Source organism: Apus apus, chromosome 5 (genome assembly GCF_020740795.1).
Source record: "Apus apus isolate bApuApu2 chromosome 5, bApuApu2.pri.cur, whole genome shotgun sequence".
In the NCBI taxonomy this organism is placed as follows: Eukaryota; Metazoa; Chordata; class Aves; order Apodiformes; family Apodidae; genus Apus; species Apus apus.
The window spans coordinates 50,926,526-50,947,765 of NC_067286.1; the positions used below are offsets into that span (position 1 = coordinate 50,926,526).

The 21,240-nt window shown below is 39.9% G+C and overlaps 1 protein-coding gene across 2 annotated transcripts in view; it reads right to left on the reverse strand.

The window, feature by feature from the left end:
* Positions 1-2,339: 2,339 nt before the first annotated feature.
* The window catches only part of SYNE3 (spectrin repeat containing nuclear envelope family member 3), a 66,682-nt gene continuing 47,781 nt past the window's right edge, over positions 2,340-21,240 (reverse strand). For both annotated transcript variants that reach the window (XM_051621942.1, XM_051621945.1), the window contains exon 17: positions 2,340-13,239. In XM_051621942.1, coding sequence (XP_051477902.1) covers positions 13,042-13,239 — 198 coding nt within the window. In that variant the 3' untranslated portion in view covers positions 2,340-13,041. The remainder of the gene's footprint in view (positions 13,240-21,240) is intronic.

Genomic DNA, 21,240 nt, shown 5'->3' on the forward strand with positions numbered 1-21,240 from the left:
ACATTAAGCAAAAAGATTAGTTCTGCTTTTATTTGTTTGTAAAACAAAAAGCATGAAATATTTAGCAGTATTGTAATGCAAACCAGATGGGAATAATGCTGGCTTTCAAGGCCTCTGGTAACCACCTCCCTTTCATGCTGCTGCAGCAGCGGGACGAGGCAGGCAGCCCATTAGGACAATTTATGAACTGGACTTCCACAGAGGGAGTTCTAGCAAGAGGTCCACGGCTCATATAGAGCAACCCTGATAACATCTGTTAGGGTTATTCATTGAAGAGGATTATATTACAATCCCTCTTAATACCACGAGTGCTACGGTAAAACCGGATGAGCCTTCAGTTTCATTTGCTCCCGCAATATGTGTTTATCAGAGCATTTTTCTGCATTTGAAAACCAAGTCTGCATGCATGGTATGTCACAGAATGAAATGTAGAAAGCTTGAAATATTAACCTAGAAAAAAATCTCAGTGGCTGCTTTTAATCTCTCACGGCTGTAGAGCTCAGCCTCTTCGTGCAGCATCAACACACACCATCAGCCCTTTTCCATAGACAGCCACTCCCCATTAAATCTCCAGGATTGAGATTGATTTTATTTAAATAGTTCTCACTTGGTAACCTTCCTCCATCCTTTTTTAAGATTTGCTAATGACATATTATTTTCTCTTGGTTTACGTAAGCATGTAATGAATGCTCACATATCCAAAATGAACTCATTATACCAGTGAGAATTTTTGTGCAGATATGATTTAGTGCAGAGGCATAAGGCAGAAGAGAACTCTCTACATGGAGAGATTTCAAGCATTCTGTAAAATCCCTGTTGACTAGAAGCCAGATTCTTACTGCTGTAAATTGACTTAGTTCCAACAGCTTCAATGAAGCTGCACTGATTTACTCCACTCGAGCGTCTTACCCTATTATTTTTATTTATTGAACTTGCCACCTTTTGCTGCTACAACCTAAACAGATATTTCCATCCTCTAGCAGCAGGCTTGCTATCTAAAACAGGTGTTTCTTTACTAATATGAGACTTACAAGATTTATAACTGCCCGGAGTATTTCTTTGTCCCCTAAAGTGTTTATAATAATTCTCGTTGACTGTCTCAACCCCCACTGATCAGCTGTAGAGCTGTTTGCAGCCTGAACCTGGTCAACAAAATACTCATTCACCATACAAGTGTGAGCTGTACTTAGGCACTTTTCTCTCCTCCCTCCTGGACAACAGTCTTTCCTGTTTTATGTACAATGTTGGGAACAAAATCAGGTTCTGCGTTTCTTTGCTGGTTCCAGAAGACGCCTGATTCACACAAAGAACACTACTTTCTGGCTCCACAAAAAATAAACTGTAAGATGAAAAAATGCATTGCAAAGGAGAAAAATACTGGTAAGAACTGAAATTTCTTTTACGCACTCATTGTAGCTCTTATGGGAATGTAACTGTCCCACCACCACATCTTGCTCTTCCTACAGCCCTGGACTTGTTTTATCGCATTCTCTTCTGGGAGGGATTCGAGCTGCTGCTCTGATCTTGACACAGCTATGGGCAGTTGAAGTGTTTGCATTTGTACTTCTGGGGGCTTAGCAGGAAACAGCTCACAGGAAGGCACAGGACCACATGGTCCAAATACCTGAGAGAAGTCAAAGACTGGATAAAGCTCAGGGTGTTCATTACAGCAACAGGGAACCTCACACACAGGTTCACCAAAAAACCACAGTGGTTTTTCACTCTTCCAGAAGTAACTGCCTGTGGAGCCTTTAAATGTCAGAGAAGCTGGCAAACTCTATCTCATAAAGATTCGGGAAAGAAACCAGCAAAGATCTTGATGCTAATGAGAGCTGTGTATCCACACAACCATGTTGCAGTGATTACCCTTCAGATAAATCAGCGGTGTTTGAACTCATACACTGCTCACTCACTACATGTGACTGGTGTTAACCTAAACCATGAGGTTATCAAAAAAACTTCCTTTTGTCTTAGCAGGTTTGGGATTGAGGGAAACCCCACAGATAGTGTAAAAGGCCAACACTGTAAAAAATCATAGCATCATAACACGATTTAGCAAATTCACATTGTCTTGGGGTCCAGTAGAATTCTATTCAAACAACTGCACAGTTTTATAGAAAAGTTGACATTTACTATTAAAATCTTACAGGGCTAGAGTGAAGTAGGTACATTCAGCACAACCTTCTTCCAGTGGTACATGAGTGGAGAGGCAAGAAGCAGAAAATTTTGTCCTTGATTTGCTTGGTCTGGGTGTTTCTAGGTCAGCCCAAATACTCTGACAGTAAGAAATAGAGCACAGCAAAAAAGTGAAACCTCCCCCCAGAATAACTTAAAAGTCCTTAAAAAGAAATACATATGTTTATTTACTGCATTATGACTGCAACATCAAATACAGCTTTTTTTTTTTTTCATTACAAAAAAAAGGACACATGCAATAAAATACTCTGATTTTATAATCCGATTCAACAAAATTCATTGGTAACAGTGGAGAATCTCAAAACAGCCACAAGGCTAGGGCTTGGGGTGATGAATTTGCAGGCTCTTTATCCTCCTTGCAAACAGCAAAGCCACATCATATTTTATTTGTCACTGAAGGATAAACTTTCAGAATAATGTGGCCTGATCACAGAAGGTCCCAGCTGCCCTTAACTCTCAGATAAGTCTTGCAGAATCAGATACATATTTTTTAGCTTGAGAAAATATTATGCTTCTGACAAGGTCAAGGAATAGACACTATTTTACAGGCAGAGAGCAGAAATCCTTCCATGATACACCATGACCAAAGTACAAACCAAGGGCCCCTGCTTTACAGGTGCACAGAAGCCAAGGCTGTGAGTTACTTTAACTATTGCTCTGAAGAATGAAATCAGGCCATTTCCTGCAATATTTCATTGCAGCTTTCTATCATGTTCATCTGTGCACGGGGCTTCAGTCAATTTAATGTGGCATTTCAGCTATGTAATAAATCCAGAATACACAGGAGGAGCCCACAGCACAGAAAAGAACACAAGAAGTTGTCCTTAAATACTGAAGATATAGCCCCGTAACTAGTTAAAAGGCCCCATTTTTCATTAGAAAAGGGCCTTACTCCATCACTGCTATTCACACATTATATGTCCTAAACAGTGTAAATAAACTATAGAATCAGGCCCCAAAATGGCACCATTTGCAGAATAAATTCTCCTGACTCCCAGCTGAGAATTTTTAGGAAGTGTCACGTAACGCTCTCCAGCCTTTCAAAACAATGACCTGATTTCTTTCCATGCATCTTGTGTGGAGTAACAGGATGACTTTGCTCTAACAACTTAAATAAAAAATAAAGTCAGCCTTTTTATGCAGCTGCATTTTATACAATTTCATATAGTCACTATACAGACACATAGCTTTTTGAGATAATTCAAGAAAATAGGATATATATGAAAACAAAGAGTTTCAAAACTACATGGAAATTTGTAGAATAAAATATATATTTATATATCAATTACCAACACAAGCAATTGGCAGTTTAGAAAAATATGATTGTTACAGACTTTCTGACTCAGTAATTGTAAAAACAAAGATTTAAAAAATAAGTTCAGCTTTTCAAAAAGCTGTATTTTTAATAAGAAAATAGGCTGGTCCACATTTCCCTGAAAAAGCCAGAAAAGTTAAAGAAAGGTCCAAGCAAGACAAGGAGTCTGACTTGGACTTGATATCAGCTGTGATAACATGCACATGTACAGAGACAGCTGCTTGGCTCCAGTATTGTTTACCTTAGAAACGAGCCTAATTTATCATAAATGTATTTAAAAATCATAAATAACATGACAGAAGTGGAACTGGTCCCTGCAAGGCAAGAGATTATATTAATACAAGAAAAAAGTTACATCAATCCAGTTATTTTCTTGTGACAGTGAAAAGGTATTTTGTACCCAAATGTTACATTGACCAGCACATGTATAAACACAGATTATTATTATTACAGGCTCTGCTATCAGCTACTATACATAAACAAGAAATGTTCATGTTGTAATTGCCTCTAACGTTTTTGTTCTGCTTGAATATTAACATTTACAAGAAGCTGAGGTGGAGACCTGAATTCAAGCCAGGGTTTCAACATGCAAAATGCACAGGGTTCATGAGAAGGTTTCTGATCCCCCCCTATTATCAACATTTGGAAGTGGATAGGAGCTCTGAAGAATTTAAAATCCATTTGCAAGATGAGTTTGTCTTACGAACAGTCTTAAGTTTCCTGTCTGCCCAGTGCTGGGTGATCTAACATGGGATACACTGGTGAAATTTAGATCCACATCAGTAAACCTCCCATTTGGGAGGATTCACATTTTAGTTCCAGATCACTTCTAGCAGAAGGTGGCAAAATGTACCTCAATATTTGTTGATTTTTAAATTAAAAGCAGAGGACAGTTTGACTGCAGAAACTTCACTTCCCTTCATTTTGTTGTAATTTCTGTGAAATATATGGGATATTTACTCACCCTATGTGGGAGTCTTAGTACATTTATTTAACTTTCTTCTAGCTTGAAACTAAACAAAAGAAAAAAACTGATGGGGGCAAGACTGATGGAGTGTTGTTGAAGGGATCCAAGATTGTTTATAATCCAGCCTTGTTAATGAAATTGGGCCCAAGACAGCCAGATGCGTTGAGAAGTGAGGTCAGGTCCCCTGAAGAAGCACTGTACATTGATTGTATTGCTGGCAAAAAACAATGCAGCTTCTGGGAGTCATACCACTTTTCAATGTCAATGGAGTGTTAAGTGTTGCAAAAGGCAATGACAGAAAAATGCAATGCTTGTCTTATTGCATGTGTGATTGCTTCACAGTGGTCCAGTACACCCTAGTAAACAAATGAGAAGAAGGTATGTTGCTAGAAGGGAAGCCCTGAGGCTGGGCAGGTGGAGTGCATTCTCCTGGAATCATCTGATAAACTCAATTAGCATAAATAAAATGGAAAAAAAACCCCAAACTGGCAAGAGTGACATTGATCAAAAAGAATACACCTTCTGAGACAAAAATGACAGTCAGGGTCTCAGAGCAAGTCAAAGGTATATCTTTTGGCTCCCAGTCAAGCACATGTACAAAATGGAGGTTGGCCTTTGAGAACAGATGCACATTTAATACTTTCAGCATCTGAACACCTTCACGAGTAGCCAGTGCTTGAGCTGTGACTCCCAGGTTAAACTCTTACAGGGTCTGATTGGGGAAGGTGATGGAAAAATCATATTGGGTGCTCTTAGCCTTAGAGGCTGAAGCCTTAGCTCAAAGCTTATTAAAGCTCATTAAAACACATACCTCTAAACTCTTCCAGCTTCCCTTTAAGACACAATTTCTTTTAAAAGCTGCACTTGGAAGTTACACTGAAGTGGAATGTCACCTTTCTTGAAGTAGAACAATAATTACACTCCCCATTACACATATCTACATACACACACACACACGTATATATTTCATGGCAATGGAAAGTACCACACAGAAGTGTTCATTCACATCTGTAGTGAAACCAAGTCTGTGGTGTTCAATGCTTATTGGACTTGACAAAAGAAATAATTTGATTTTGAAGGTGGGAGTCACTTCAGGAAAAATAATAGCTCCTACCCCTGAATTCCAGCTGGAGGTCTAATGGCAAAGCGCTGGTGAGGGCGGGTGGCACCTCAGCCTGTCTTGTATTCAGCCTCTCCAAATTCACCTCTCCCTTTTAATATACAGCTTTTGATGGAGCAAAAAGGAGCTAAAATAAATGGTTTGCTAGAGGACTTGATAAATGAGTTGTGAAATCAGTTTCTTAAAAGTGACCATTTTCTTTTTCTTTTTTTTTTTTTTTTTTTTCTTCTGAACTCAAAAAAAAACCCAAACCCTAGGTCCTGCCTTATTAGGGTGTATAACAGCAACATTCAAACATTCCCAGCAGCTCAAGGGCATCCACCCTGGAGTGCACCACCCGGGCACAGCAGCAGGTGGGAGCACTTACATGGGCAAGGACAATGCAAGAATAGAGCTAAGGCTGAAACACTGGCCCTCCTCACTGATTAAGGGGCAACTTTCTGCAGGCAGTAATTGGATTACACATCAAAACCTGCTTAGAGAGAAGAAAGGGGAACAGGCAGGCTGTGAACAATGCTAATGGCAAGGCTTCATTATTAATCCTTGTTAAGTGACACCCTTGCACTCGCAACTGCAGATGTGAATATTAAGGGCAGGTCTGAGCCAACAAGGTGAGGGCAGGACATGGCCAGGACATTTGGAAGAGATGGCTGGCAGGGACCAGAGTCCTGTCAGACAGTGACGAAGACTGTTTTGACACAGGGGCTAGCAGAAGCAGGCAGACCATATGTAGGAGGACTGCAATGGGAGAAAAATTTACTGAATTTCAAATTATTGAAACAGGACCGGATTTTTTTTCTCTATGTGTGGAGGAAGAACTGGCACTGGAAACAGTTAAGAGAACAGTGATAGGAATGATCAGCTGACAGGAAGAACTGTAACATGAAAAGAAGCAGAAAAGATTGGGATCATCTACTTTAGGAAGGAGAGAAAGCCAAACCTTCTCTGCTCTGATAAAAGGAAAGACAAAGCATAGTCTGGAAAGGGTAGTACTGATGTTTCTGGTTTCTTGAATTCGACACACAAGGGCCAAAGTAGGAGAATCAAACAATGCACCTCCCCCAACCAAAAGGTTTCTGATTCAAAAGCAATTCAGGCAAATACTTTTTTCACACAACTTGTAAGGAGGATGTGGAACTCACTGCTGTAAAGGGCTCTGAAGCCAGAAATCCACTAGCATTCAGTAAGGCACTGAACAGGCTCAGCCCCTAGTCCAGAAGACTAAGGCAACACCTGGCATTTACTTGCAAAGGAACAGACAATCTACATCAGTTCTATACTGAATCTCTAATTCTTAAGGATTGAACAGAGACCTTCATGACAACCTTGCTACCTACAATAGCACTTCCTGCATCTTTTCTTGGAGCATCAATGCCTACCACCATTAATCTGTCACTGAGGGCTTTATTTAGCAGTTTGTTCTGTATATAATGAAAAGAAAAAAAACCCACCACAACAAAACACTTCTAAGGCTGAAATCTCAGCTAGAGTGAATCACTCCAAGGGGAGCTTCCTTCTACATTCAGGGATGTGAAACTGAACAGTGCTGACAGCCACTGTCAAAATTTTGTCTGGCAGAGCAGGACAGCAAACCCTTGTTCTTGGGTCATTAGTCCTGGGTTGTGCTTGTTACACCAAACCTACATTTTCATCTCTTGCATTGAGATATTAGGCTGCCTTTTGAAGACCTAATGTCTGCTGCAGCTTCCACTGGGATGTTATACCTTCACCTGTGCAGTTTCATCTCACCCACATTTTACTTGGAGGAGGGTGGTTAGCTCACAGGTACGATGAGCTAAATATGGCAATTGCTGAGGTAGGTTAGATAACTGAGGTGCCATTTGGGCTACTGCTTGAACTGGTATAGTCCTGATAGATATTTATTTTCTTTCCAGATCTACAGATATCTCTCCTGTAGACACATAATCATATTTTAAATGTGATTGAGAAGAGAGAATTAAAAAATGACCTGATGATTCCATCCTGCTTTATGGTTGTGGGTTTTTTTGTTGTTGGTTTGTTGTTGTTGTTTCGTTGTTAGGGTTTTTTTTGTTTTGTTTCAGTTTTTGTTGTTGTTGTTGTTAGTTTTTTTCTTTTAAATGATACCTTCAAGCAACTTTGTTTTTTTACCATTGAGCAAGTGCAAAATGAACTCACAATTCTTAAACATATACGTGCAAGTCAAAAAGCCCTGTGCCTAAAACATTCCACACAGTTACCCTACAGTAATCTGCTTATAACCCAGCATAACCAATAGATAATTAAAGATGGCAAAAGTAATAACATTGCTTTCTGAATGAATTGTGATGGCTCTCCCAACAATGTTATCTTTAGTATTTTAATAAACTGGTTTCTGAGAGTTACCAACCACTGACAGATTAATGCAATAAACTTGTAAAGGCTCAGAGCTGGTCAATGATCAACTACTAAGAACATCCTTGACAGCCCCCAGCAACTCTGGAGGAAGCTGATATAGTTCATTGGGTAAACGTGTTTTCAGCTGCAGACTAGCAAATAATACTATCCAATGGATAGTAAAGTCTCCAAAAGCATTTCTTACAGCCAGCTGGGTGCATAACCTATGGCTTCAAAGAAATCTATGATGCCAGGCAAAAGTATGTTTTCTGGGTATTTATAACAGCATTTATTGAAAGGCAAAACTACTTCTCCAGTTTACTAACATGGATAATTTAATTTCAGTCTGTAATCTTTAGTTATTTCAAAAAGTTTGGTTTGCTCTGGAGATCACTGACATAGTGTGTCTTTTTTGGTTGTTTTTTGTTTGTTTGTTTTTCTGCAGAAAAGAAGACAATGTACTCTCTTGTTGACACAAGTTAAAAGAATTCCTGTATGTGAACTCACTCTTCGAACCTCTTTAGTGCTAAGATGTGTAGGCACACACAACAGAGTGAAACTTCTCATATTTAACACTGAAGAGGAGATCAGTCAGATCAAACTCCCTAACTACTAGAGCAACTAAAGAGAACATACTATTTCTTTGATGTGCAGAGATTACAATTTGCTTATCTAGGGATGGCCATTTTTGGAGACATTTCTTTTCTCTGATGTCTTCAACTATCCCAACAAATGGGATTAAGGAGAAGCAAAAAGCTATTCTAAAAGTCCTTCAAATTATTCAGTCATCATTAGGGGGTTTTATTAGTTAGGCTAGTAGTTTTCTTTTCAGCCCCAAACGTTTGAGTTTAGTAAGTATCTCAGTCAGGGCACATGAGCCAGAAATCATGACTGCTGCGGAGACTCTGTGCTAACAGGGGAACACAACATTTGTAATAATGTGTGTGCATAGAACTGAATATGTTTTTTGTACAGATATTCCTGGAGAGGGCATATATAAAGAATATTTAATACAATCTAAATTGCAAGCTGGAGTCAGAAAAAAGGGCTGTTAATAGATACATGGCACAATAACAATTTTCTACCTGCAATAATGGAAAATTCTGTTGAAAGCATCTGGCTACAAAATCACAATTTATAAATTAGGCTTCCTTTCACTCCAAAGGTTGGGTTTGAAGCGTGTCTTTGGGGCTGTGCAGAATTCTGACTTTAATGCATGGGCAGTGGAGTGCAGGATTTTGCCTTCAACACTGAAAGGTCATTAATGTGGTCAATCAAACATCGAGTCCAATAGTGGAGGCAAAAGAGCTTGGAGAAATACAGAAGAGCTCTTCTCTGTGAACAAGCTGGGTATCTGCAGGCAGTATAGGCTACGTAGGCTGAGCCAGATGCACAATTTATGAGCTCAAACATATTAAATCTGTTTTATAGGGTTTTAGCATGCTCAGAGAGTGGTTGGATTTAGGTTAAAGTAGTGCAAGTCCTCAGTTTTGGATGCGTATCTGTTTTGTGAATCCTAGGGTTTTGGCAAGGGATGTCTTAAGACAGTGGCCCCAATTCAAAGTTGAGCTCTAACACATCACAGTTATGTATGGGTGTCAGAGATGCATGAGCTGGAGATTTTATAGGCTCAAAAGTGAAGGTGAAAGACCCAAATCATATGTGAGCAAAGATTCAGGCATGAAGGACAGTGCTCAAGATTTTAAAGATTGATTTGGAAATGGCATTATTTAGCTTGTGTTTTGAAAAATCTGAGCTTTCTTGAGTTTCCTGGAAGTTGAACTGGGCAGTCAGCTTCATTATTCCAGCTACTGACTTGATTAATATTAACACACACACTTTCAGGGATCAGTATCACAAACTTTTCAGAAGAAAAACGAGAATAAAAAAGAAAGTAAAATTTGGAATTACACTCCAGTCTTACTTCTGTGATTTTAAAAAAATCTTTCTTAGAAAAATCTCACACCTGCATTGGACAGGTGAGGTCAATGAAATTATGGAAGAGTGAAATTCCTTTGAGTGAGATGAACATCAAAGTCCTGTGCTTTGGACTGCTTCCATTGCAAATCAGTAAAAAGATTCATCACTTATGTGAGATATTTAGATTACTGAAGTTAACGAGAATGGATTTGCTGATATTTAAAGCAAAAAATTCCAAGATTACAGACAGGGGACTTAGAGAATAAATTGAATGCAAACCAGCAAAAGTGTGTTTCTAATTTAGTGGCGGTTTTAAACCTGCCACAACACTGAAAAATCAAGGTGACGATGCAGTTTTTCTGTTATGCTCCTCTGTGTAGAAACCTTTTCCCCCCAGTTGCATACTCCTGTGGTGTCAAATGCGTTTCTGAACCCATAAAAATCATCCAGATCAGAAAGACTGGGCAGAAAGAAATCTGATGTGAGATTTTGTGCTTTTGTAGAAAAAATCCATCCATCTCCCTACTGATTTTCTCTTGTGGCTATGCTATTTCTCATTATTTTTACTTACTCATTGGCAATCTACTTTCACCACCTGGGACAGCTCAGCAAAATTTAAAGTGCAATGTAGCTATGCCAGAGAAAAGTGCATGCACAAGTACACATACTCACGAGCACATCCAACAGGTTTTGCTACTGCCCTTCTTCCCCCACACATCTTTTTTACTGGAGCATTTAATGTGAAATGGAGATGTGTGTGATGATTAGCTCCTTGCTGCACAGCCACAGGGTTCTACACTCAGGGCTGGCAGCAATGTTTAGAGGAGCACTGCAGGAGCATGCATGGCTCTTGAACAGCTAATCAGGGGAGAGAAGGAGGTACATCCTCTGCTGCTGGAAAGAACTCTTGCAAAGAAGGAATTAAATTGTCCCATTCTCTGGTCCATCTGGCTCCTTCACAAAAGATATAACAGGCCTTACCTTCCTTCACTTCTCGTTTAGATGCGAATGTTTTACTTACAGCCTAGCACACATCCTCTCTTCTCACCTTTCTGCTTTCAGCCCCTCATGCCGGCTCTCTAGAGCTCATCTGCTACCTCCTGACAGTCAGGTTTTAATCGACAACAGTTCAGCTCCTCCTCACCCTCCCCTTGTGCTCTACCTGAATATCTTCACCATCCGTACTCTCTTTTCTCTAATTTCTGCCCTTTTCACTTTCAGCAGAAAATTGACAATTTTATTAAACTCTAGCAAAGACAGTGCAGTCAGAAGCATTAGTACAAAACAAAGTGACAGAGTCCTGGTGGTGGAAGGGTCTCCTCAGTACCTTGGTAGAGTCCCTGTTACTTGCACCATTTTAAACTTTACTGAAGAAAAGCTGTTTAATATGCATAGCACCAATTCTGTACCTGAGAGAGGAAATGAAAAAGACTCAGAGATTTTTCCTCCTTCGAGCCTGTATTCTTTTCTATTTATTGTGACCTTGTTTTTTAGGCTTTATAAATTGTTGGACACCTCTATCTTTAGCTAGTCCTCTTTCACATCTGCCTGTTCTCCCTCATTCTTTGCATATAATGAGCTCCTTGCTGTACACCTCCCTTTCATGGTTTTGTTAAAGACTTTCTCCTTCAGTCTCTCAGCTTCTAAATACTTTACCTGCACAAGCGATTTAGTACTATTCTGGAACCTATGCAGAAATCAACACTGAATATACCATACTGATACCCAGAAGGCAAATTCCTCCTGCAACATAGCCAGGATGGGAAAAGTCAATGTTTTTTCTCTTAGTTGTTTGTTTTTTTAAATGATTACTACTGGAGCTAAAAACGTGAGACAAAAAGGGATAGCTCTTAGAAATGGCATGAAACTTTAAAAATCACCTTTTTGCTCAGAGTCAGTTTAGGTAAAACACCACTAAGAATGGTTTCATCACAGTAAAGTGAGAATTGGTTTTACATTAAAAGGCAATGTTAAAATGTACATTCAAAAATGTGATAAATCAGGCATAAGGTTAGGTAAATAAATGACAAGTTGTGACCATACCAGAGTTTAGAGCATATAAAAATCTATGCTTGACTGTCTCTGATACAATCAGTTTACATCAGTTTAACAAACCATTAATACAGAAACATCCTAGGAAGGAATCTTGTTTCCAGAGTGGTATTACTAAAGCACTTCCAACCTTTGCTTTGCCAACACTGAGCCAGGCTGCATCCCACTGTTCAGACTTTATGATCCATTACCAAGTGCCTCTTTATAAAGTAAAAAATCCCACAAACAAGAAAAAAACACCACTGCTTTCTCTAGAGAAGATTTCTGAAATGAGGTTTTGTTTAGTGCTCACAAATTTGTTCAGAAAATTATTATCTGATTTTAAAAGGTCTCTTGCTATAGAGATGCTAAAAATATACACATATTCTTTTTTCCCCAGCTTTTCTCCTGCTGTATTCAACCTTTCCTCATTCACGTGGGCTGGAGAACACAGTAATTGCAAAAGAAATCTGGTAAAAAAATGAGAACAAGAGGAGGCCCACTCCTACTGAAGTCAGTAGAAACATTTCCATTACCTTCCACAATCCCTACACTCAGATACTGAAAAAAGAACCGAAACAGGCCAAGATTTCAAACAGAATAATTCCAATTTTCTTTGAGCTGAATGTCAACCACCATATTCAAACATGATTCTACTCTGCCTGCTCTCAAACTTGCACTTTGGTGCAGGCTTACATCTTCTCATACTCTGACTTCAGTTGTAAACAATGAGAATCTGATTGTTAAAATCACCCCAAAAACCCCACAACAAAGCCACCATTCAGTATTCCTTGCTGAAAGATGGTAGAAACAGAAACGTTGGAGGAATATCCTTCAACAGTGGATGAGTGGATGGTGGATGTTAGTTTGATAACAGATATGCATTTACATACATATATGTACATACATATACATACACAATCTCTATATACATATTATAAATATAGTAATAAAATATTGTAAAAATATTAATTTTGCTCAAATACATGATTTAAGTGGACTAATAGTATGTTGCATTTATTTGACCTATCCGGTTGATATGATGGCCTTGTTAGGAAGCCATAAAATCTACAATACTTGAGATTGTTAAAAATAAAGAGTCTTTATTTCTGAGTCACCTCATGCCACGCCAAGAAGTTAGGTTGGAGGTGGGCCCTCATGTCTCAGCATCAGCTTGAAGGACCGAGCAAAGTTGTTGGCCAGTGTGCAGCTGTGGGTCTCCTCTGCCAGGGGCAGGAGGACAGCCAGGAGCAGGAGGAGCAAGAGGAGTAGTTGCAATGGTAGTGCTGCCCAGCACACTCGATGCAGGAAGGAGCACACACGTCCAGAGCGCTTCTGAAAGGCACAAATCAAAGAGAAACTTAGAAAAATACAGACCTGGAGGTATGCATTTCAGTTACATCAAACTGCCAGGTAGAGGGGCAGAACAACCCATGTTGTCCTTGCCCTGGGATCCAGCTGGGGTGCTTGGTGTGCTGCAGCTGACTGAAAATGGTACCTAAACAATTGTTTTTAGGACAATATTTCACTTTCTCAAAAAATTCACTGCTGCAAAGTGTTTTCTCCTAGCATGAATCTAGTTTGAATCCACAAAACTAGAAGAAAATTTTTGGGGGGCTACAGAATTCAGAAAAGAGTAATTAAGAAGTGAGATTTTCCCTGGCAAGATTCCTGGGTATCTTCTGTCCATCAGATGAACTATGTGTCATCATCCAGGTTGGATGAGGCTTTGTGCAGCCTGGTCTAGTGTGAGGTGTCCCGGTTCACAGCAGGGAGGTTGGAGCCTGGTGATCTTTAAGGTCCCTTCCAACCTTAACCATTCTATGATTCTATGATTTGTTGTGGTGAAGCCACAGGCAATGTCAGTACTGCAGCAGAATTAGTTCTGGCCTCTACTGGATCCTTGGCTCAACAGGCAATGCTAAAATCCTACTAAAGCACCACATGAACACTCTGTAGGAAACTTCAGTGGAGAACATAAAGGGCAGAATGATAGTAGAGAAAAATAATTAACCCTTTCTATTTTTAAGGGTCTCCTTCTTCCACTGCTTTCTAAATTTTTCAGTCTCTTGCAGCTCTATACAAATGCTTACAGAATTAATTATGAAGGCAAACATACAGCTGCAGTTACAGATCATGAGACAGTTGTGCTGTGAAATCCTTCTTCTGTTGTAGTTGGTTTGCTCTCATTATACCAAATAGCTAATGAGATTTAATTATTGTGTCAGGCAGATGCAGCAGAGCAGCAGCTGCTTGCTCTGTCATTCTTGACCCACAGTATCTGAGTCGTAACTTACTTGCCAATGAAAAAAAAGGCATTAGTGTTTGATGAACTTTAGTCTTTGCTGCCCAGCATCTTCCTTTTGTTTGATCACATAGCAAGGTCAGAATCTTGTATTTCTGACTCCATGTGTTGCCATGGGAATAACTCTGCTACCACAAACATGGTATTATGATGTCTCTGCAGGAATGAAGATGAGGCACACAAGAGTTGTGAGGGTTTGGTGCTTTCAGCAAATTTGCAATGATAAGCCCTTAATATATGAGGGCCCCAACCTGCATGCACTGAAATCCGTGGGAGATTTACCATTAACTTCAGTGTCTGCAGCAGGATTATGCACAGAGACAACTAAACGAAGCCAGGACTGGGGACTACTTATTCATGGAGTTCAGCAGATACCCTTACAAATGGATTCATTACTTACATGCCTAAGTTTTGCTCTGATGGGCTCAGAGTGATCCAGGCTGTACGTGTCTACTTGGAATCAGGACCCCACTTCCAACCCTTTAGCACATCATTCTGGGTTAGAAAAGGGCAGTATAACACAGTTCCACTTTTGCAAAAGTCAGTTTGAGCATTTAATTTCTCTATGAGATCAAAAGTGGGATCCACAACCCTTGCTATGCAGTGGAATTCCCCTTCTCCAATCACTCCAGCTCCTGGCACCAGTGCAGCTGCTGCCTGGCACCCACAGTGCCTGCAGTGCGTGTGTTAGATCCAGGCTCCACTAAATATTCTGAAATAAAATCAATCTTTGAGGAAAACTGGCAAAGCTCCAGTGAAGTCAACAGAACTTTAATTTCCACCATCTTAGAATAACAGCTGGAATACCTGGGTATCGAGCCGAAGTGTCAGAGACATTTTTGAAATACAAATGGAAAAGGAATAGGTTGACATTTTAAAAGAAAATATACTTTTAAAGTTTGCCATCAAGGATAAATGTCCTCCCCCTTCTCTCTAAAAATACCAGGACAAGCAATGACTGTCAAGGGGTAGAGGCTGTGTTTTGTGTAATGCTAAATGCATGCTTGTTACCAAATGAACTACACTGGCTGTGAACATTCACATTTGTACTTGATTCATGTTGGGGCATTTGAATGACAAGCATTGGTTTAGATCTAGGGAGTCCTCAGCACTTAAATCTGTTTGCAGTTAATAATTCTTTACCAAACGCACCATGAAAAATCACTTAGATGGGAAACAGCAGAAAAACACTTTAGAACTTGCTACATAATATTCCTGTGTAAGTTGCTGAAGTGGTTTACCAAAAAATCAGTGCACTCCCTGCTTGGCTATTGACCACATTCCAGGATATAGGAAAACACACAGTTAATTTAGGTATTTGAGGGAGCAGAGGAATACAGCAGCTTATACCATGCTCACCAGTGGTTTTTTGCTGCTGCTTTTATGTCACCAGTATGCCTGACAAAAATCATACCTGCATCACAGAATCAGTGATCCAGCAGAGAAAAACGATTTTGTCTGGATTAATTCCTTCTACCTTAGAGCATTTCACTGAGAGACTAACCTGGGAAATGCACTGGTGCCTGAAAACTCCTGCTCTCCACATGGATAAGGGGACCAATGCCTTAGTGACCCTACAGACACTATACAAAGACACCAACAGCCATGCTGCTTCACGCCAGTGCAGGACCCAGCTCAAGTATCCTATATTCTACAGAATACGGCCTACACTACCCTACATTTGTTGCAGATGTGTAGATACCAAGGCAAGCATTTCTCCTGAATATTCTCAGTTCCCAACTGGTTTCAGCTCAGGCAGCTTCTTGAGCCTGATGTACCTCATCCACCTATTGAACACGCAGAGAATCTTTCATTCAGAGGTTTCCATTTTCCCCTTGAACTTATACAAACTTTAAAAACCCTCAATATATTTTAGCAAGTAGTTCCACAGGTCAACCAACTGGCATGAAGAACAAACTCCTTGTGCTAGCTGTAAACCTGGCTCATAATTCCTTCTTCCAGAAGAGGTGGAGAGTCAACCTTCATTTACACTTTCTGTACCATTTTGGAAACCCCTGAGTTAAATGATTAGACAGAATCCAGGCCTATGTCCACAATGGGCAGATGACAACCTAATGGGCTTAAACTATAGCAACGGATATGGAGGAAGTACATCCTAATAGGAAGGACAGGCCTTAGAAAGGATGACACACACAGATATTCATTCTACCACTTCATTATTCTTCTGAGAATAAGCAGAGCTGCCAGGAAGGCCATAACAGCAGCTTACCATAAGTCCCTTTCATTCTGAAAAGAAGCATACCATCATTGTGCACCATCTCTTTTTTTTTTGGTAAAGCAGTTGCCTTATCAGACATATTTTGCCTCTGAAAGGCCCTGGGTTTCTGCCAGGGCCCACTGTACCCAGATCCCACTAGGTACAAGTTCAGTTGCCACTGAATTTGGCAGTTTATTGTCAAATTACCAGTTATTGCCCATATTGACAGTTTATTGCCAACATGAAGAGATCAGTTCCAGAGGAACACAGGCTACTCTTTCAAACCAAAGCAAATTGGACTTTTACTTCAATGTGAGATAGTTTGGAGCTGGGCTCCTCATCAGTTCTCAACTCAGAGCTATGAGTATCCTTCTTTAAATAAGCAACATATTGTAAATCACAGCTGTTTTTTTCAAGAGGGAAATAATTTGGGGGAGGTGGATACTACTATCAACATAGAACTGAGCATCCAGCTTGCTCCTGGGCAAAGTTCTGCCTCATTCCCATACACTGCAGGAGGAACTAGGAGTTGTATACTGTCAATCAGAGGTTATGTGGCTTCTGCAAAAGGACAGTGAGCCACTGGGTTCAGAACTTTACTTTCCTAAATGCAAGCACTGCCCAGGATAGGCAACCAGCACTGAAGAATGAGTAAGGATGGTTGGGACCTCTTTTGAGTCCTGTGCTTACCATAAAGAGCTACCAGAAAAAATGTGCTGAAGGGAGGTTAACTGAGGTCACACAAGCAATTTCAGTTCTATCTTCAGATTGCCTGACTTTGCAACCTTCACGTTCTTTTCAATTCTGAAGTATATGTACATAAATAAGTATACAGGCAAATCACAGGCTTTGTTTTCTCCCTTAGGGTTGATTCTGTAGTACCTCAACATGGTTGGATGACAAGCTTCAATCTTTGATGAAAGCTTCATTGAAAAAGAAACAGAAAACAAGTAAAGCAAGCAGTTTGTATCTGAGGTTTCAGCAGTCACATATGGCAGATATTTCAGAATTTCAGCTGCAAAGTTGCTTAGACAGTGTCAAGGCCTTTTCTGCTCTCACACTGCTGCCAGCAAGTAGGCTGGGGGTGCACAAGAAGTTGGGAGGGCACACAGCCCAGACAGCTGACTCAAACTGACTAAAGAGGTATTTCCAACCCTATGAAAACATACTCAGCAATAAAAAATAGGTGTGGGGGGGGGAGTTTTACCAGGGGTGCCGTTGCCTGGACATCAGTTTGCTGGCTGTGAGCCCTTGAGTTTTTCTGCATTATGTGTTTTTCTTGTGGGTTGTTTGTAGGTTTTCTTGGGGTTTTTGTTTGTTTGTGGGTTTTGTTGTTGTTGTTTTTGGTTGGTTGGTTTGTTTGGGGGGGGGAAATCCTTTCTTTCTTTCTTTTAGTTATTAAGCTGCCTTTATCTCAACCCATGAGTTTTCTCACCTTTTACCCTTTGATTCCCCTCCACATCCCACTGTGGGGGGTGTGAGTGAGCAACTGTGAGGGGCTCAGCTGCTCATGGATTTAAATTTAATTCAATTAAAAACATAGGAATACTCCACCAGTTTCAAATACATTCATAAGTAATACAGTTTATTCCAGTAAATGTATTTTGCATTTAAGAGGAATCCTGTACTGCTTTCAGAATGCCAGTTATTGGCAGCAAGTGGCTGGATGACTTTCCAGTCAGTGCATCTGAAATTTAGCAGGAGACATTGGTGGTGTACATTTAATCAGGAAGGCAGAGAAGTAAAACAGCTTTTCCCAATTTACAGCTTCCACCCAGCCTTGCAATTTGAAATAAACTCATCAAGTTGGGCATAGAAAGAATGAAAAATGAAATAAAGACATGTTCTGGAACCTGTAGAAAAAGCTACTGACATCAAAAGCTGGTTTATCCCATCAACAACGTATGTTTCCAGCTGCTTTGTGAGTGACTTCTCTCCAGTCAAGGTTAAACCTGTCTTAAGCTTCAGCAGTCATCACGCATAATTTGATTAATATTTGCATTTTGTTTAAATAATTTTAAAATGTGCTGGCTTACTTCTAAAAACCTAAGACATACAGTTTGAGGTACTGATTACAAAAATCTTCCTACCCTGCTTCTTACAGCCGTGTTAAAAAGTTTTTTCAAGTATATACTGGAAATTGGTTTCATTCTGCTACTAGACAACAAATCTCCCTCACTACCTTTCAGTTAGGAGATAAACAAAAAAATTACATCTGCTGAGAAAATAATTCTAATGTGTCTCCTTGGTGAAAATTTGCAAATATTTCTAACATGATAGGCTACTAAAGGGTGCATATTTTCAACACAGAAAGCAGGGACCACCAACCACATACCTAGATATTACCACATCAACAGTATGAGAAAGTTAAGAATGAGGTGTTCTGGGAAGCAGGATGTCTTTGCCATCTTGCACCAGCACTTCTATAGGGGGACAGTGTTGCAAGCCACAGAAGTGGCAGAACTAAGTAACAAAGAGTCTCTGTTTTCTAGCATTTGGGAAAAGCTGTAACGTTGCTTGGTAAACAACACAAAATCTACAGAAATAAGTGCCAGGCAGGCAGTCTCACATGTGCAGTAACGTGCAGGGAAGCTCATAGGCCTTCTGGAGAAGGAAGGGGTGATGCTGTCTGGCACATCATACTTAGCAGGGGGTAAGTGTTAGGAAGAGGCAGTCAGGATTATTCAGCTTTTTATTTTTTTGGTTTTTTTTGCCTAGGTTCACTTTCTAAGCAAACATCACACCTGAAGGAAAATAAGTCTGTCTGCTAATTTTGGACAGTAAGATGCCCTTCTTCCTGTGTCTGGGTCATGGTTTAATTCCTAAAGCAGGCAGGCACAGTCTTATAGGTACAGTGATTAAAAAAAAAACACATGGAGAGATATTATCTATCTGTATAAAAGAGATATTGAAAACTGACAGAAAGATACCTTTTAATGAGTCTTCTCCATTTTACTAAGAATGTAATTGTACAGAAGATTTCAAGTGGCTAACACACCAGGACTTCAGGAAAACAAATGGGCTTCAATAGAGAGGTGCCACTAGCACAGGCATATACACAGGATGCTGTGCATTTCTGTGATGTGACTTTCTGCCATGAAGATTCTCAGTCAAATCTGCACTTGGCCAGAGCAGGGAGTATTATTGTTTTCTTCCTGGTAAGCTGTGGCAGCTCTTGCTTTGCACAGTTTCCTGAATGACCGCATAAATTTGATTGAATCCAGATCAATGGTGTCTCTAAATAAGATTAAATTACATGTTCCTTCTGTCTGTGTGTTACAGGAGATTACTCTTAGCAGAATCTCAAAGGAAGCAATTACCTGACCACTGACGTAATGAATCCCAATTATTTTGTTTGTACAAACAATAAAGCCAGAATCATTTGTTTAGCAAGGAAGTATAATTACTCTGAGCACTCAAGAAAATAAATCAAACAGTGCTACCTAGACCTGTGAATAATGAGCCTTTGACTTCCTATTTATGCTAAGAATGCTTATGGAATATTTTCAGGTAGCTAGGAGCCAACCTTTGAAAGTAACATTTATCATAGTTATTATTGAGCATTTGCTTGATTATGTCTTTGGGTGTGCTAGGTGCCCTGCAGAAATATCCATCTACATTGCCCTGTCACTGGCACCTGCTAAAAATTCACTGCAGCCAGTGCAATTTCCTGCAACTGCTTTTTGTTAATCAACAAGTCGCTCACATCGCAATCATTAGTCCGTACTGTTCCTGAGGGCACCAGTGGCTGGGGGCACGTCCTCTAGAATGAATGATCAGAAAAAAAACCACATTGATATACATTAGGCAGGCTTTATTCTGCTCAACATTTGGCCAGGCAGGCTAGAAATGGAATAAAACCAGAAGGGAATGGAATGAGACTGACCACAGCTGGGTCTTCCCCTTCTCCAGGTTTATCTGCTGCTGCTGCAAAATACTTGCAGCTCAAACAGGAGAGACAAGCAGAGTCACTGAGGACACTGTGTTGCAGAAAGGAGAGATCAGTCAAAAAATAGCTGAAATTCTACCACCTCTGCTGATATTGTGTGACCCAAAAGCATAAGGGAGCTGACAAATCAGAGATAACCTGATCCCATTGCATGCAGACTCACTAGATGATGCAAGTACAGTGATGCAGCCCATAACCATGTGTACTTTATGCAGATATTAACTCCTGCAACCAGCTGGACGTTCAGGGTAATTGGTTTCCTTCACCACAGTTTTGAAAGGATATTCAAAACATATATTAATATTTTTCCTAATCTTTCCTTAATTTCTAGCCACACTTCAGGTGTTAAATCAGAATTTATAATAAATTGCAAAGCCAGGAACTCTGCAATTGGTTTGGTTCTCCTCTCAGCCTGAACAGTGATGCACCCAAAATGGATCAACATTATTTTCTGGTTCTCTTAAGTGGTGCTCAACAATCAAAAATTAACACAGGCTCCTCTTCGTATAGAAGCCTTAGCCTAAATGAAAAAAGAGACACCTCTGCTTACAGTACTTGGATTCACATTGTAGTAACACTGTTTCAATACAAAATGAATGCTCTGAAGTCAGCAAAATCACACTGAACTGAGCAAGGTGTAAGTATCTGCCACACTTGTACTGGCCAAAGGGAAATTGCAAATCACTTGATGGTTTAATGGGAGCCGTTTCCTTCATGCTTATAAGGTACTTCAGTTCTTCATTTCTTCCTACCCAAGCTGTTTCTCTTTGTGTTCAGTAGCTATTAAAAACTTATAGAATGTTTTCTTTATTCGTGCTCTTGCTGTAGGCCAGCAAATGTTTGCTGCCTGTCACTATGTTATTC